Source organism: Cyprinus carpio, chromosome B13, assembly GCF_018340385.1.
Source record: "Cyprinus carpio isolate SPL01 chromosome B13, ASM1834038v1, whole genome shotgun sequence".
NCBI lineage: Eukaryota > Metazoa > Chordata > Actinopteri > Cypriniformes > Cyprinidae > Cyprinus > Cyprinus carpio.
In genome coordinates, this window is record NC_056609.1 from 22,973,721 (window position 1) to 22,991,140 (window position 17,420).

The 17,420-nt window shown below is 33.5% G+C and overlaps 1 protein-coding gene across 1 annotated transcript in view; it reads right to left on the reverse strand.

Annotated features, from left to right (window-relative positions):
* Nucleotides 1-1,125: 1,125 nt before the first annotated feature.
* The window catches only part of LOC109100421 (phosphofurin acidic cluster sorting protein 2-like), a 31,131-nt gene continuing 14,836 nt past the window's right edge, over nucleotides 1,126-17,420 (reverse strand). The window contains exons 6-25 of the mRNA XM_042736129.1: nucleotides 16,932-17,005; nucleotides 16,772-16,852; nucleotides 16,589-16,648; nucleotides 13,518-13,669; nucleotides 13,323-13,413; nucleotides 11,931-12,002; nucleotides 10,798-10,925; nucleotides 10,458-10,590; nucleotides 10,239-10,343; nucleotides 9,502-9,608; nucleotides 9,234-9,388; nucleotides 9,033-9,143; nucleotides 8,213-8,324; nucleotides 7,715-7,747; nucleotides 4,774-4,816; nucleotides 4,642-4,684; nucleotides 3,473-3,599; nucleotides 3,162-3,388; nucleotides 2,941-3,054; nucleotides 1,126-1,241 (exon numbers count right to left, since the gene is read on the reverse strand). Of these exons, the coding sequence (XP_042592063.1) occupies nucleotides 1,126-1,241; nucleotides 2,941-3,054; nucleotides 3,162-3,388; nucleotides 3,473-3,599; nucleotides 4,642-4,684; nucleotides 4,774-4,816; nucleotides 7,715-7,747; nucleotides 8,213-8,324; nucleotides 9,033-9,143; nucleotides 9,234-9,388; nucleotides 9,502-9,608; nucleotides 10,239-10,343; nucleotides 10,458-10,590; nucleotides 10,798-10,925; nucleotides 11,931-12,002; nucleotides 13,323-13,413; nucleotides 13,518-13,669; nucleotides 16,589-16,648; nucleotides 16,772-16,852; nucleotides 16,932-17,005 (2,084 nt within the window). The remainder of the gene's footprint in view (nucleotides 1,242-2,940; nucleotides 3,055-3,161; nucleotides 3,389-3,472; nucleotides 3,600-4,641; nucleotides 4,685-4,773; nucleotides 4,817-7,714; nucleotides 7,748-8,212; nucleotides 8,325-9,032; nucleotides 9,144-9,233; nucleotides 9,389-9,501; nucleotides 9,609-10,238; nucleotides 10,344-10,457; nucleotides 10,591-10,797; nucleotides 10,926-11,930; nucleotides 12,003-13,322; nucleotides 13,414-13,517; nucleotides 13,670-16,588; nucleotides 16,649-16,771; nucleotides 16,853-16,931; nucleotides 17,006-17,420) is intronic.

The window sequence follows — 17,420 nt, forward strand, 5'->3', positions numbered from 1 at the left end:
GTAAATATTTTTTAATTATCATTAAAATGTCATCACAATGCAAAAACAAAAATATATTAAAAAAAACTTTTTTGTTATTTAAAAATTAAATAATATGTCCTAAAAATATGCTGAATTTCCCTTATAACAAAATATTAACTTCTTTTCTTTTGATTTTGGGGTTAAGTATGACCTGGACATCACTGCTCTAAAAATTCTCCATGTTTTAGGCACATTATTCTAAATCCATTACAGCATCCGGGGGAAACTTGACATCTCACAAGAAAACAACCTCAAACAAGTCAACAAACAAAACAGAACGTACATTTCATTCTAGGTAACATCTACATTAAAAAAAGATTTTGAAGAGTGCAGCACACAGGTTTGACACTGGTCCGTCTAATGTAGACACAGACACTCAGTCCAGTTTCTGTCTCCAAAGTTCCCACAAAGCTTTGCTGCAGTTTTTAGCTGGAGTGAACAGCGCTGTGCACCACAGGAAGCATTATATAACAAAAACACAATCTATTAATGTTTTAAAAGTGCTTTAGCGTTCAGTACCTTCAGTGAAAACATTCTCACACACACACGCAAACCTACAAAATAAACCACATATGATGAGATGGAGACTGCAACACAAACACACAATTAACCTTCGAGAGCGAGAGAGATGGAGAAAACGCTTTAGCTGTCTTCAGGACGAAGCCAAGCCATCTGGAAAATCCATCCGAAGCAAAATCCAATCCAGATTTTGACCGTTTAATATCACAAAAGCACAGTTCCTTTATCCCCATTTTGCTGGTTTGTTTTCCCACAAGTGTGCTGGCTGCTGAAGTGTGTGGATACAGTTTGCAGAATGACACAAAACCACCCGAAAACTCACTAGTTACAGAGTTAGATCAGTTTTAAAGATTCAGTTCATTAGTCAGTCCACTATAAACACTGGAGGGTTTAATATACGTAGTCCAAAAAAATTTGCCCTGTTGCCAAGACTGCATCAAGTCTTTCATAAAAGAACAATCAAATGTCAACGAAATAAAAAAATCAAGTCTTTCATAAAAGAACAATCAAATGTAAAAAGGTTTAAATAAAAACATCAGGCAGCACTGAGTGTAAAGGCAGCCGTATTGTAGAGGAGTGAGTTTGTTAGGGTGTTTTTGAGTGTGGGAATTTGGAGAGCGGGAAGTGTTTGACGTGAGATGACCACTGAGCCGCAAGCTGGAAAAACTTCACATCGTTCCATTCTACTCCGTCTATCAACACTGTAGGGAGGAAGCAAAAAACATGCATGTCTTTAACCATGTTTTCCTGAACTCCACAAACAGAATTTTATACATCATTGATACCTAAATTATAAAGAGATGTATCTATAATACAAAGCTCTGTTCAAAAGTTTGAGATTGGTACGATTTTTTAAGTATTTTTGATCAAATAAATGCAGTTTTGGTGAACCTAAGAAACCTCCAGTAAATTCAGTAAATACAGCAGACTATTATAATATTACTCCAGTCTTCAGTGTCACATGATCCTTAAGAAATCAATCTAATATCCTGATTAGAAGCTCAATATATGTGTGTGTGTGCGTGTGTATATATATATATGTGTGTGTGTGTGTGTGTGTGTGTGTGTGTGTGTGTGTGTGTGTGTGTGTGTGTGTGTGTGTGTGCGCACTGAAGATATGTTTTTGTGGAAATTGTGATACTTTTTTTTAACAACTTTGATTAACTTGTTTGAAATGGAAATCTTTTGCCACAATTAAAAGTCTTTGCTAAAGCTGAATAAAAGTATTAATTTCTTCCAAAAAAAAAAAAAAAAAAAAATGGTTAAATGGTATATAATTTATTATTACTAAATAAATGTAAAAAAGATTTTAAAAAACACTTAAAAAACATTTAAATGTAATTATTATTATTATTAATACATTTCTATTAAATTTAACAGGTGGCGCAATTTTTTTATTTGAAATCCCTGAGGTTCATGTATATATAAGGGCCTTTCGCACTGCGGGAAACTTTTCATAGTACCAGAACTAATTGTGGAACTACCCACTTTTGGGCTTTTTCGCACCGCCGGAACTGGGTGTGATTTTAGTACCGGACTGCCTTTTTCGAGAACCAAATTAGCTCCTACTCCGGAGCAGGGTCTAACCAGCACAACTGGTACTACCCGTGACGTAAGTAGACATAACGTTCTCATCCGCCATGATTTAAAACACTGTGTAAACATACTGTAAACATTGTGTCAACTTATTTCGCAAGTGTAGAGAACAGCGATAGATGGACGGATGCTGAAGTGCAGGCACTTGTAGCAAATGTAGCACTGCCAGTTGTCATTGGAGATTCTTCCTCCTTGCCGTTCTTTCAATAGCTTTATGTATAAGTAGACATTCCATGTCCGTTATTGTGAAACCTGCGAGACAACAAAAACACAGCTCCGATCACAGCGTCCTCCGTCCTCCTGTTGTTAACGTTGTTCTTCTTTGCTTTCGTTGTTGAACGCCTTGCATAAATGACGTCGCTGTCGATCGGCACTTCCTAGTACACACTGTTGGTGCCAATGCAACCCTTTAAATGGTACTGGGAAATAGTTAGCGCAAAATTGTCCCAGTACTTTAGTACTGTACATTTATTCTGGAACTAAAGCGGTGCAAAAGGCCCTATTGTTAGTCAAGGTTTATGAGCTGGTGGTTTGCATTATAAATATATTTTTAACTGTAGGCTGAAACTGAAAGGCTGAAAATACATTGTAGCAGGTTCAGAAAAGAGTTTACATTGAAATATTCCACTTTTGCAGCTTGCAGGAAGTTTTGAGTTTTTAAAGCTACAGTTAAAGCTACTTTTTTTATAGCTGTTTTCATAGCATAACAAACCGACGATGATGATATGAACCCCTTAAGTGAGGTTTATGGACTGTATTGTAAATTGTAGCGATTACTTTGAAGAATTCTGATTGGCTGATCACCTTTCAGCATAGTCTGCTGGTGTTTGGCTGTGCAGATGAGTCGACTTATGCCCTCTATCACCTGACTCTTAGACTCCGCCTCCTTATCCTTGGTCTTTTTAGGCAAAAACATCACTGAACACAGAGACAGAGTGTTTGATGCTTATTCAACAACACATTACATTTTATAAACTGACTGTCACTGAATGAGTTACTGTAAGTATTGCGTTTCGGTGTCTTACCCTTCTTATTCTTCTCTTTGGTGACAACATTCATGGACATGGTTGGCTGATGTGTCGCCTCTGCTCCGCCCAGTGGGAGGCGGCTAACCTGCAGCGAGCGGAAGGTGCATTTGAGCGTGTTTTTGGCAGAGGAGTCTCTCTTCTCCACTTCTTTCTTCCTCTCTGAAGGAGCAATCCAGTAATCAACCTGAAGACCCATCAGCTCCCCCTGACCTCCTCCAGGAGAACTGCAGCCACAAAGACAAGGTGAGAAAACAGAAGACTACAGAGATCTCAGACACCTAGCGCTGTGCGTGTTTGTGTGTTTGTACCTGGACATGTGCACAGAAGGAGAAGAAGGAGGCGTTGGAGATGCTTCTTTCAGAAATGGTGAGATCTGTGCAGGAGGAGTAGACGAGAGAAGAGATGATCCCACAGGAGCAGCGTCATCTGAATCACCTACAAACACAGTCACGTGCACAAAATATTAATAAACCACCTTAAATATAACATTTATAAATGAAAATAATATAACAAATATTTTAGGTTCACAACTCGTTATATTTCACATAAGGGCTATTAGAATTTTTTTCATGCATTTTTATAATTCATTATTATAATACTATTACTATTATAGTATAGTACAGTATATTATATATATAGTATAGTAGAGTATAGTATAGACACTATAGTACTATTTTAACCCTATAATGTCTGCTGTATCATATTTTATATGCACATTTCTAATGCCTCTAAAATATTATTAGAACAATTATTAACATCTACTACATTCCTTTTGAAATCTGATAGTTTATTTTTATTTTTTTGAAAATAAAAGGCCTTTTAGTATCCAGCTTTCAGGTTGTTACAATACCTGTGTTTTTTTCCTGTGAAATCTTTACTCATCTTTTTTTTAGAACAATCATGATAAAGTGTATTAAAAATGATACATCAGGCTTTCGAGGAACATTTATTTGTCTCTCTCAGTCAAGACTGTATTGCACTGCATTATCTTTTGCTCCCCACAGTAAAAAACAATGCATCTTTGCTCATAAAACTAAGCATTTAAATATCATCTTACTAAGACATATAATTGGGAGTTGTAGATTGACAACTGATATGTATATTCATGTTATGTACAGCAAGTAAGCTGCTATACTGTTATAAAGATCTCACTGATTTGTGTTATAAGCTATCAGAAGTTCTTATCTTACTTTTTGACCATATACATATCAGCAAGCAACTGCAAGAAATTGCATACGCTGAATAAAATTAATCTGTGTTTTCCTCCTCCAGCCATAAAAGCACGATGTATCAAATATTATACTAAAAAACACATTTGTAAACTTTTTTTGTTAGATTTTGTTTGAAGGTTCAATAAACTATTCGAATTCAAACAAGCTTTTTCCGACTATTATTTTGTCATATTTTATACGGGTTAACATGTTCATATCAGTTGACAGCTATATTTAATATATAATATATTGACAGTATAACTAACCAGATGTGGCAGACGTTTGTTCAACAATCCCCACTTTCACCACCTGCAGACAGGTTGAAAACAAACACACTTTGAGCCAAATACAATAAAACATTTCAAACTATAAAAACATCATTGTAAATGGACACATACCCCAATAAAAGGAATGAATTTCTGACACGAGTCTTCATCAGGACTGTGAGAGGGAAAAAGAAAGAGGACTTTGAACACATGGTTTACTGACTGGTAAATTAAGCTCATTAAACTGCACACTATATCTACCAAAACCCCCCTTAATTTTAGAGTAACATTTTGATCTCTGAGGAGAAAAGCCTTCTAAGACTGATTTTGTCCAATTTTGTCTGTTTCATTCACTCTTTGCCCTTCCAACTGAGCGTCTTTTAACTTCAAATTCTTCCCAGCTTTCAGTTAAATACAGCTAACTATTTTGTGTCATCCAATAAAGCATGTCTGAGACATGCTACAAAGAAATGCTGTAAAGTGAGTCATGCCAGCATAATTCTGATCGACTCCTGCCGTTATGCCCCTGCCCCACCAGCCCCTAAAACACTAAAAGAAAGAAGCATTCTCAGCCAATCATTGCTCAGATTCAAGCTACTTGAACCAGAGATGGTCTAATGCAGAGATTATAGATCTAGCAACAATAATAATGTTAAAATGGTTATGCTTACTTGTACATTATATTAAAAAATAAAATCATGAAATTGCCATTCTGATTAGCATGAAATGAGTTTTAAGGGAAAGTATTATTTTAAATATATGTATATATACACTGTATAATACTAATTTTGCAATGCAACCAACAGATTTACATTCAGACTGAAATCTCATGTTTTGTTAAACCATCTCTGATCACTAGAAGAGCAAAACCCCAAAACCAGAAGCAAATTATAAGAGAACAGAAAGAATAAATAATCTGTGCCAACAAACCACCCCAAAAACAACACAGCACAAGCCAAAATAGAGGAGTTCACAGAGTGCATTTGAGCTGAAATAGAAGTTGCTCTCAGTGAAAGGCGTAACAGATGGTCTATTGCTCTGCAAACCGGAGAATATAGAGACACTGATGAAACCAATAACTGAGAATTCAGCCGATCTCAGCAGCAATACTTCAAGCACCTGCTCAGAGAATCAAGACTGTGAGGGTGTGAGTGTTGTGTAGTTTAGGCTTTTTGCTCTGATGAGAGAGAGATCACTAGAGGGGAGAAAAATGAACATGAAGCTAAAACAGAAACTGAAGAAATCATTTTACCTCCATCATAAAGTCTGTTCACCTCAGATATTTTTTCTGCCTTTTCATGAAAGTGCAATCATTTGAAATCATTTGCATCCTTGATTTTCTATTCAAACTGAAATTATCCTCCGGGACCCAGAAATTCTCAAGACCCATAAATTTCCCTTACAATCCAGAGTTGCATACCAACATTACAATAGCATATACACTGCCTTTCAAAAGTTTGAGATCAGTAAGATTTGTAATATTTTTTAATGGGGCCTCTTATGCTCATCAAGGCTGTATTTATTTGATCAAAAATACAGAAAAATATTGTGAAATATTATTGCAATTTTTAATACTGGTTTCCTATTTTAATATACTTTAAAATATAATTGATTTCTGTGACACACCGCTGAATTTGCATCAGCCATTACTCCAGTCTTCAGTGTTACATGATCCTTCAGAAATCATTCTAATATAATGATTTATTATCAGTGGTGAAACTGTTGTGCTGCTTAATATTTTTTGGAACCTGTGATACTTTATTTTTTGATGAATAAAAAGCTAAAAAGAACAGCATTTATTCAAAATACAAATCTTTTATAACAATATAAAGTCTTTAATATCACTTTTTATTCATTTAACAAATCCTTGCTGAATAAAATAGTAGTGTATATTGTACAACACAAAATTTCTATTTTGAATAAATTTTTTTTTTTTTTTTTTTTTTTTTTTTACTTTTTATTGATCAAAGAATCCTGAAAAAAGTAGGTCCCAAAAAATACTAAGCAGCACAACTGTTTCCAACATTGATAATAAATCAGTATATTAGAATGATTTCTGAAGGATCATGTGACACTGAAGACTGGAGCAATGATGCTGAAAACTCAGCTTTGCATCAGAGAAATAAATTATATTCTAAAGTATATTAAAATGGACAACCTATTTTAAATTGTAAAAATATTTTACAAAATTACTTTTTTTTTCTGTATTTTGATCAAACAGACGTAGCCTTGATGAGCACAAGAAACTGATCCCAAACTTCTGAACAGCACTGTATATATATTTCTTAATAATAAAATTATTAAAAAAGTAAATGAAAATGTATTTCAATTTTATTATTTTCCCAATATAAATATAACAAATTATATTAAATCAACCTGAAATGCATTTCAAAGTATAATTGAGAAATGCATGTATTTTATTAATTTCCTCAATGTTTTAGTCTAGTAATCAAGTAATAAAGAAGGATGTGTCACAGAACAAAAATGGCCTGAAACTTAAAAACTGTGTATAATTAACATAATATTTCCCTTTTTTTGTAACTGAATCCTGATGTCCTCTATAGAGGTTTTATTTAAGTATTATTATGTACTTTTTTCTGGCCCTTGGGGGACAATTATGTTTTGAATGTTATTAAAAGCTTAAACAGAAAAGGCTCTGGTACATTGTGTGCTCTGCTGAAGGACATCGGAGGTGTGCGGAGGATGATGGAGGTAATATTCCTACCCAGAGCAGCAAGAGATCCAATAAAACCTTCAGATTCTTTCCACACCACAGCCTTTATTACACAATTTAATGGCTAATTCCAAAATCATCAGAAGGTGGAGAAGAAATAAAAGGGAGAACTGCGATGTTACAGGAAAGGAAGCCCCAGCACATAAGCCCACTGAACAGTTTTCACCCTGAATAAACCACAGATCGTAAAGTGTGGATGGAATCTCTAGAGTTTCAACAGAATCTCTCTGCTCAGCTATAATTCCCCTCAATACTACAGAAGAAGAGCGAGCGAGAGAAAGGAAGATGAGATGTATCTGATTGACTACGGTATCAGCACAGGCAGGAGGACCACAATACCTTACAGCAAAATCAAAATGAAAGCTCTTTTTCTTCAGAGAGGGCAAGGAAAAGAAAAAATAAAGAGAAATAAAGTATGTTATTTACAGACATAGATGATAAACAGTGACATTCACATGCTTTCTGTCCAAACATGACGTTAAGGAGGAGGATGCTCATGAAAAAGATGCAAATATCTGGAAAAACGAACAAAATGAAAACCAGATACCTGCATCTTCAAAGCATCTGAAAATGAACCCAGCCTCTAATAACACATATTCAAAGCACTTTTATATCAAGAGATTATTGATATTCTTTTAATTGTATTTAGCAAAATACAATTGTGGATAGTCATAATCTTTGAATACGTTTTATTATCGAGTGGTACCATGTTAAAATCACACTGATATTTAATATTCAGTGTGTTCTGCACAAAACATTTATGTTGCCTCCTCTGAAAGGTTTAATTCTTTTATAAAAATATGGATCTGGGCTGCTCTGTTGTGCATGGTGTATCACCTTTTCTGCTTATAGGTAAGCATGGCCTCTGCTATGGGCAGCTGGTGAGCTCCGTTTGCTCCCAACATGTACTGTGTTACCCTGGAAACCACATCTGGACTGTCCTGAACTGCTGGAGAAGGTTGACAGAGAATAAAGCGAAAATGTTGATATTTTTATACATTTATAAAAATGTGTGTGTGTGCATTTACATTTATATACACTTTTAATATATTTAAAAATAACATTATTAAGAAGTAAAACACTGTATATTACACTATATAGATTTTTTTTTTAATTTTAACAAATAGGATATGATATATTTGATGTAAAAATAAAATAAAAATAAAAATTAATTAACATATATATTTATATATTTTTAAATATATATATAAATTTATATTTATATGTTTTATATTTGTCTTTTTAAAGAATTACATGCTTTAAAAAGAATATATATATATATATATATATATATATATATATATATATATATCTCACTATATAGAAAAATATACAATTGTAGTATATTTAAAACTCATTAATTAATTAATAAAAATAAAAATATAAAATATATTGTTCTTTTATGTAATAGAAATATAGTATATATTTTATCTATATATAATTTAAATTATTTTACAAAATAAAACATAAAATATATTTCACAATATAGAAATATATAATTAAAATATTTAATTAAATTTATTATTTTAACATTTCTAATTATATATCGTTATAATATTAATATATTATTATATATTATATGAAAGAGTAGATATTTTATTTGTTTACATTTACAGATGGATATGAGTATATGAATGAGTATATCAGAGAAGGTTACCTGATGTTGGTGCTTCTGGTTTGTGGAAAAGATCTCTCCATGCTGAGTCCTGGAACAGGCTGTTATATCTGTAGTCTATACTGGCCAGATATTTAGCCACTGGATGAACCCCTACACACACACACAAACGTTTTTTAGCTCTTCTGGTAGTTTTTTTTTTGATGTTTTATTGTCATTTTTTTGCTTGTTTTTTTCAATTACTAATAGGGATGATAAGGAATCGCAGGTATCCGAGCCAGTCGGGGGTTTTATGTGTCAGGTGATCCACAAACAAACGCAAAACGACAGACAGGTAATGCTGAGCTCCTGCTACTCCGATCCGCACAGGAGACGGTGTGACCGAGTTACTGTTACAACTAGAGAGAAAGAGAAAAGGAGAAATAAGTACATAGTGTGTCACTATCCTGGAAAAACTACAAAAAAACAAATATGGCAGAAGTATGAAGAAGAAATGAAAAGTCTGACTCACAATCTCTGTATGCGAGAGATGATGGTGCTGAACGCAGCCTGTATGTCAGCCGTGGTGCACGTACACACAACAGGAAGACCGTGATTCTGTAACACCTCAGATACATACTGAGACAAAAAGTTTTTGTACTGATGTCAGGCTTATTCCAAATGCTTATGAATCATATTAATGATTTACAATTTTCATCTAAGTATTTCATTTAATATTAAATTGATCAAAAGTGACAGTAAAAAGTTTTACATTGTTAATTCTATTTCAACTAAATAAGGACCTTCCATTAAATCAAAAAGGTTTCCACAATCACGATTTGCACAAAAAATATTAAGTAGCACGACTGTTTTCAGCATTGATAATAATAAGAAATGTTTCTTGAGCAGTAAATCAGCGTATTAGAATGATTTCTGAAGGATCATGTGAAACTGATGACTGGAGTAATGCCATCGAATAAATTACATTTTAAAATATATTCAAAAATAATTTTTTAATAGATTTTTTATAATGATTATTTTTGTATTTTTCAGTTTTGGTCACTATAAAAGACAAAAAAAAAACAATTTGTGTGTTTTTGCAGAATTTGCAAAAATAACTGTATTATGCTTTATCTTTAGAAATAAAAATCTATATAAACTGATAGCAATATGTAAGCTTTATATCACCAGCCAAAATCTACAGCTGATAATTTGCAATATTTGCCATCACAGAAACCACCATGTTGTGTTGACAGCTGTCAATCATACCTGGCCCTGCCAGTCTGAGGTGTTAATGAGGATGATGCTGTCGGGAAGATGGCTGTCTGACACCAGGATGTGGTTCAGCTGGTCATAAACCGTTTTGCGTGGAATCTAACCAGACACAAACCAAACAAAGACCAAAATTAGTTCAAATTAAAGTAAAACCGGCTGCTTCTGTTTAGTACCTGGAGTATATTTGTTGTGTGCAGAGAGGTTCTATCTGACCTGTAGGTGGCAGCGTGTGTCAAACGAGCGCTCGTTGTCCAGACTGTTGGCTCTCTCATTGGGCGGTCGACTGGTATGTCTCTCTTTAAGTGATGTGCTCCGTCCCCGTCGCCCTGCCAACTTTGGCTCCACCTTCAGATGAAGAGAGAAAGTTGTTCATATTGCAGAAGGTTTTTAAAAACAAAAACACTAAACAGGGTGGACAAAAACACACACCAGAGGGAGCTTTGTTTAAAAAAGTAAAGAAAATGTAAGGCACCTTGACAGTAATCTTTCACAGGTGAGATACATTATACTCTCTTCATCTAACTGTAGTAATAAAGGGTTTATGTATCCTCACCGGTTGGATGAGATGATAAGTGACTCTGTTTTAGTCATCCGGCCAGTAGGAGGCAATCTCTCCATAAAAGTGTCCATGTTGTCCATCATCTCCAGTTCAGTGGTAGGGGTCACAACCTCAGGATGACCCTAAAGCCGAAAGACACATATAATAAAACGTTAAAAACACATTACACATTATACAATGTAATACAGCCTTAAGGCTGGGTAAAATAACCAAGTTTTTCACTAAATGAATGAACAATACAGTATTTATATTTTTATAATGTGTGTGTGTGTGTGTGTGTGCGCATAATATATTATTATATATATATATCTATATATATATATATATATATATATATATATATATAATATATATTAGGGCTGTCAAATGATTGTCACGATTAATCACATCCAAAATAAAAGTTTTGTTTACATAATATATGTGTGTATACTGTGTATATTTATTATGTATATATAAAATACACACACATGCACGTATACATTTAAGAAGTATATGTTATGTTTATATATTAATATATTTATATATATATAAAATATAGATATAAATATATAAATATATACATGTAAATATTTTCTAAATATATAATTTTGTGTGTGTATTTATATATACATATAAATATACCCTGTACACATACATATATTATGTAAACAAACACACGTGATTAACATTTGACAGCCCTAATATTATATATATAAAACATATATAATATATATAATATATTATGCGCACACACACACACATATAAAAACATAAATATATAAATATATAAATATATATATATATATAAACAGCTTAAACTGATACACAGAAATTTGTGAGACAAGGAAAGGCCACAAAAGAAACAAGAAACTAAGTGTCAAATAAAGTGGTACATTTTAAAGGCCAAATAAGGTATATTGGCAGAAAAGGTATATGATATAATTTTTTATATTTTTCCTAATCCGAGTTTGACACTTGAACAAAATGACATTGTTCTGCACTGCTGCCACCACACCTCATGTTGATTCAGTGTGGGTGATTCATTAGCTGTGATTCAGCTTTAGAGCGTCTGCCAGAGCTCATCTCAAACAAACATGTAAGTCTTGATCTGATATTCAGTGAATATCTTATAGTAGTGAACGACGTACCACTGAAACATTATCAGATTCATTATCCATCTGAAACTTTCCACCTAAAGCCCTTATTTTATCAGGATCCATCTGAACAGAGAAAGAGAGAAAGGTAGAGAGTTAACTCAGGAGTGATTAAACTGTGTTTGTTAAAAGTTGATTAAAAGTGTTTGTTTCTAACCTAGCTTATACGTCCTCCTGATGGGGAAAACTGGTTAAAAATAAATCTCTCTATATATGACCATTCCTACATTGTGTCAATAAGACTTTTTTAAATGTTTCTGAAGACATCTCTAATGCTCAACAAAGCTGCATTAATTTGATCATAAATACAGTAAAACAGTATTGTGAAATATTAATATAATATAAAATAACTGTTTTCTATTTTAATATTTCTAGATATATAATTTGGATGGCAAAGCTAAATTTTCAGCAGCCATTACTCCAGTCTTCAGTGTCACATGATCCATCAGAAATCATTCTAATATGCTGATTTTGAAGACAAAGAAACATTTCTTACTACAATCAATTTTGAAATCTGTTGTGCTGCCTAATATTTTTGTGGAAATATTTTTTTTTAGGATTCTGAGCACTTATTTGAAAAAGGAATTATATATTAGATATTATTTTATATTTTAAATATCAATTTCATGTATTCTTGCTGAATAAAAATGTCAATTTCTTAAAAAAAAAAAAAAAAAAAAATTACTGACCCCAAACTTTTGAATGGCACATATATATTTGAATAAGGTTAGTATTAGGTTAGTATAATTAGCTTCATTTTAAGTCAATTTAAAGTGCCCCCATTATGGATTTTTGAAAATTACCTTTCATGCAGTGTGTAACACATCTCTAAGTGAATGAAAACATCCTTCAAAATTTTAAATCTGAAAGTGCACCATGTATAAAGTTATTGTCTCTCAAAAGAAACAGTCGACTCTGAATCACTGAAACGAGTCGTTTTTAAAACGAATCCCAAGCCGTTTCCTGTTGAAGTCAACATGAAACATTAGCATATTACCCGCCCACTTGACGGTCTTTTCACAAATTCATTCTTTGCCACTAGGTGCTGCTTTTGAAGCAGGTAACGCTGTACACAAAGCACTCACAAACGCTGTGTTATCAGCCATTACAGGCAAGATGAAATGAAAATGAGACCAAAGGAGGGGTTTGGAAAAATGAATCGTTGAAAGAATCGTTTGGGAGTCGTTGAGCAAGTAAGGTAAAAATAAATGCATATTATAAGAAAATTAAAGTGTTTTTTGACCTTACGTGCACGTCAACCTGTTGTTAGGGACTCCCAAAACCAAAACATGAACCTTTCATTACCCATAATGTAAAATAGGGGCACTTTAAGTGAATGTTATGTGTGCATTTAAATATCTTCTAAACACATGAATGAGTTCTTACTGGACTGGGTGGCTCTCTGTGACTCCTAACACTGTGAATGCTGCCAATTTCTGTCTGAGAGCTGGATAGAGAAATTCCTTCGAAATATGGCCTAAACCACACACAGACACAAAAAGGTAAACACACGGGGGTTCTCAACATTAACAGATATAGCACTAAATAAACACTAATAAACAAACTCTCTTCTTAGCATACTTGAGTTTGGGTTTTGGGGTGCTGAGAACACTTTCATCATCATCCAGATCTGGTCCACTGTCACTCGGATTCTCAAAATCTAAACTCTCCAGATCCAGATCTTCTTCTACTTCTGGAGGCGGCTCGGCTGGGTCCTGCTCCGAGTCTAACACCTACAAACATTTAAACATTATTTATTCCTCATTTGAACTGCATGAATGTGCAGGGCAGAAGAGTGAGGGATGGTGAGACAGAGGGTCAAGCTTAATCTGATGAAACAGAGAATGCTCAGACTCAGCCGCAGGGCAATCGATCCCAAAGCGGCATGTGATGTTCCTGGATATTATTAATGAAAGAGGAAATCAATGAAGGACTTTGTTTGCAGCCATCAATGTTCAGGGTAAATCCGGCTTCTTAACAGATTTTAACAAGCTGCTGCTGACTGAGCTAAATGCACTAATGTCATTTCTGCTTCTAATATAGAAGTTATAAACTTAATACTCATATTACATGATGATTATAAAATAAAATAATTTTATGTAAAGTACTTTGAATTAAATATGATATAGCATAAATAAACTTAACTCAAATTTACCTCTTTCTTTCTTTATTTTTGACTGGGCTACCAAATAATTTTTTTTACACCAGTGTTATTTACAGTTACAGTATTTAGAAATGTATTCCTGGAAACAAATGTAGCTTTTTTTTTTAGTTTTCATTTTAATTGTAAATTTTGTAGTAATTCGGTTGTTTTTTTTTTTTCTTTTTTTTTGTTTTTATTTTAATTTTTTTCTATTAGATATTTTATTTTTTCGAATTTATTTTTAGTTTTAGTTTTAAGTAATTTCAGTATTTAAAGATTTCATTTCAGGTGGCTGTCAAGGCAACATTTCAAAGTTTTTCATCCAATATTTATATTTTATTTTAGCTTTGTTTTGATTAACAGAAAACATATATATTGGATAGGTCACAATAACAACACTGTTTTACACAAAGTGGACTAAAATCCATCTCCATATCATTTCCATATCATAGACTGCTAAATAACTTCCTTATAATATTTGTGAAAATCTTCGACCAGGTTTCATATGGTTCCATAATAAGGATCAGCATACTGACAGAACAGGAAGTAACCTGAGACATAATGCTGATGAGATCATGTTTCTGTCCCGCTGGACGTCACTGCTGCTTCTGCACATCACCACACACTTCCTGTCCTTCAGAAGAGGACTGACCTCTGAACCCAAAGTGGCATGTGTTAATTTTGCTGTGGGCAGCATTTTCTTTTTTCATGCTTACTGGTTATATGTTGAAATTGTTGAATATATAGAACGGTGTAGGAACCAAATACTAGCTTACTACTTACTGAATACTATGGGTGATATACTGTATACTGCCTATTTTTAAACTTTTTTTTATACCGTTTTTAGTTTTATGCATACCGTATATACATTTGCATAATGTTTACAGTATACATACTATACACCGCAGAAGCAGTAAGAATATTATAGCCAAAGTCCTTATAGCCTGTCAGTCGTCCTCTCATTCTACAGAACGCCAGTCTGCAAGCTTATCAGCAAACAAGGATTGGGTTTCCGTAGCAGTGCTGATTATGCACAGCTAAATTAATCTGTGGAGCCTGGCGAGGGTCAGGCCTTGAGTCCGCTGACTGATCACAGACTGGACAGCAGTGTTGGGGGTAATGCATTACAAGTAACGCGAGTTACGTAATCAGATTACTTTTTTCAAGTAACTAGTAAAGTAACGCATTACTTTTTAATTTACAAGAAAATATCTGAGTTACTTTTTCAAAAAAGTAACGCCAGTTACTTTGTATTCCACTTTTTTGACTAACAAGCCTCCTGTTCCCATATTGGGAGAAATCGGAAGTATGGAGGCGTTGTGTGCGCTGTGTGAACATGATGTTACTGTAGTTCTAGACTAAATGTGAATGTGCATTAATTCATCCCACTCACAAAAAAACAAAAAACAAAACAGATTTAGTATTCATCAAAATAAATCAAAACAGTGAAATGCAAACTCAGAATATGACGCAAACCTGCAATAACTAAATATATTAAATAACACAAATGTATCTATTCCCATTTTATTAACAGTGTCTTTGCTGCTGACCTTTAATGATCCAGTTCAACCATACTAATAATCAAAAATGACTTTAGATGAACTAACAATTGTGCTTCATTGTTTTTTTTTATTGCTGAAGAGTGTTGAACCTTCTTCTCCTGTGTTCTACTGTACAGACGTGAATTTACTTTTCCTTCAGCCTGAGGTTTATTCATTACACTTTTTTCGTGTGAAAGGGCTTTTACATTTTGCTATAAATAGAACTTCTTATATTAAAAACAGTCAAGCCCTGCTCATATTTAAAAAGTAAAGTGAAAGTAATGCAAAAGTAATGTAACACATTACTTTCCATAAAAAGTAACTAAGTAACGTATTTAGTTACTTTTTTAGGGAGTAACACAATATTGTAAGGCATTACTTTTAAAAGTAACTTTCCCCAACACTGCTGGACAGAAACATACAACAGGAGAAGAAATCAACTAATTTATTACAACCTACAACTTATCAGATGAGAACAATCCTTGAAATGAATTGAGCTGGATGATGAAACTATTGTCTTCTGTATAGATGATTCAATTAAATTTGTTTCATAAATTATGAACTTCAGGCAGTTAATGAACTGAACCGAATCAAACGGAACTGATTTGTGCTAAATAATGACACTAGTCTTTATAGAGCAGCTTTACAGCAGAATTTGAATTTGTCTCATTAGTTTCCTTTCTATTACTATGAAGCTGCTTTGAATAATCTGTATTTTATAGCACTACAGTATAAAGGTGGCTTGGCTTGACTTGATAATATTTAGACTACCTATCATGTCATAGTTGAGAGGTCTTAGAAAATTTAAAGTAAAGTACATTTAGTTCAAAACAAACACGAATTTGGTCCACTGAGATGGAAAACAAAAGTGTACAAAACATACTGGTTCACCACACAGGTCAGCCTGCACAACCTGACTAACATGTATTTATACACTTAAAAAACAAATAGACTCTATATTTACCCACCTCATCAGAAACTCTGAACCGTTTGAGCAATGCCACCACGCGCTGCTTAAAGTTCTGCTGCTAATGGAGAAAGAGAAGCACACACACGGACATACACACTCATATTAACAGTCTGTTTACTACACGATCACATCTGACAGCGATGACTGGGAGTAAATTCTCATTGTTCTCCGGCATTCTTACCCTGGTGATCGATGCCGTCCGGACTATTGACCTCCTCTGCTTTTTTAGTTTCCTCATCTCGTACTCGTCATCCTCAAGATCCTGAGGAGCATGTATTTACATGAGTCAGCAGAAAAAGAGGGACGTGAGGTTGCTTTGCTTGTGTGGTGTTTGTAATCACCTGTCCTTGTGCTGCGTCATCACTGGCCTCCTGCTCCGATGAGAAGCTTTCATACTCTTCTTCTGAGTAATTATCTACCAAGTCCAAAAACGAAAAAGGAAAGACCCAGTCCTGAATACTGATTGGTCAGTGCAGTGTTCCAGCTAGTGATGTATCGCTACTGACATTTTGGCTAATATGATAAACCAATAATGATTTTTAAATAATGCTTGATAACTAATAAATGGACATTAATAGATATATTTGTGCTTTAAATAAGAAAATTAAAAAAATAAAAGGACATTAAAAGGGCAATATAATGAAGGTCTCCCAAACTGAGGTTTGGTCATGAGGGTTTCAGCTAAAAAAAGTTAAAAAAATAATAAATAAATAAATAAATAAATAAATAAATAAATAAATAAGTACATTTAAAAAAGTAAATAAAAAAAACTTAAAATCTCAGGGTGTACTTCAAGTAAACATCAGGGTCAAAGAATATATATATATATG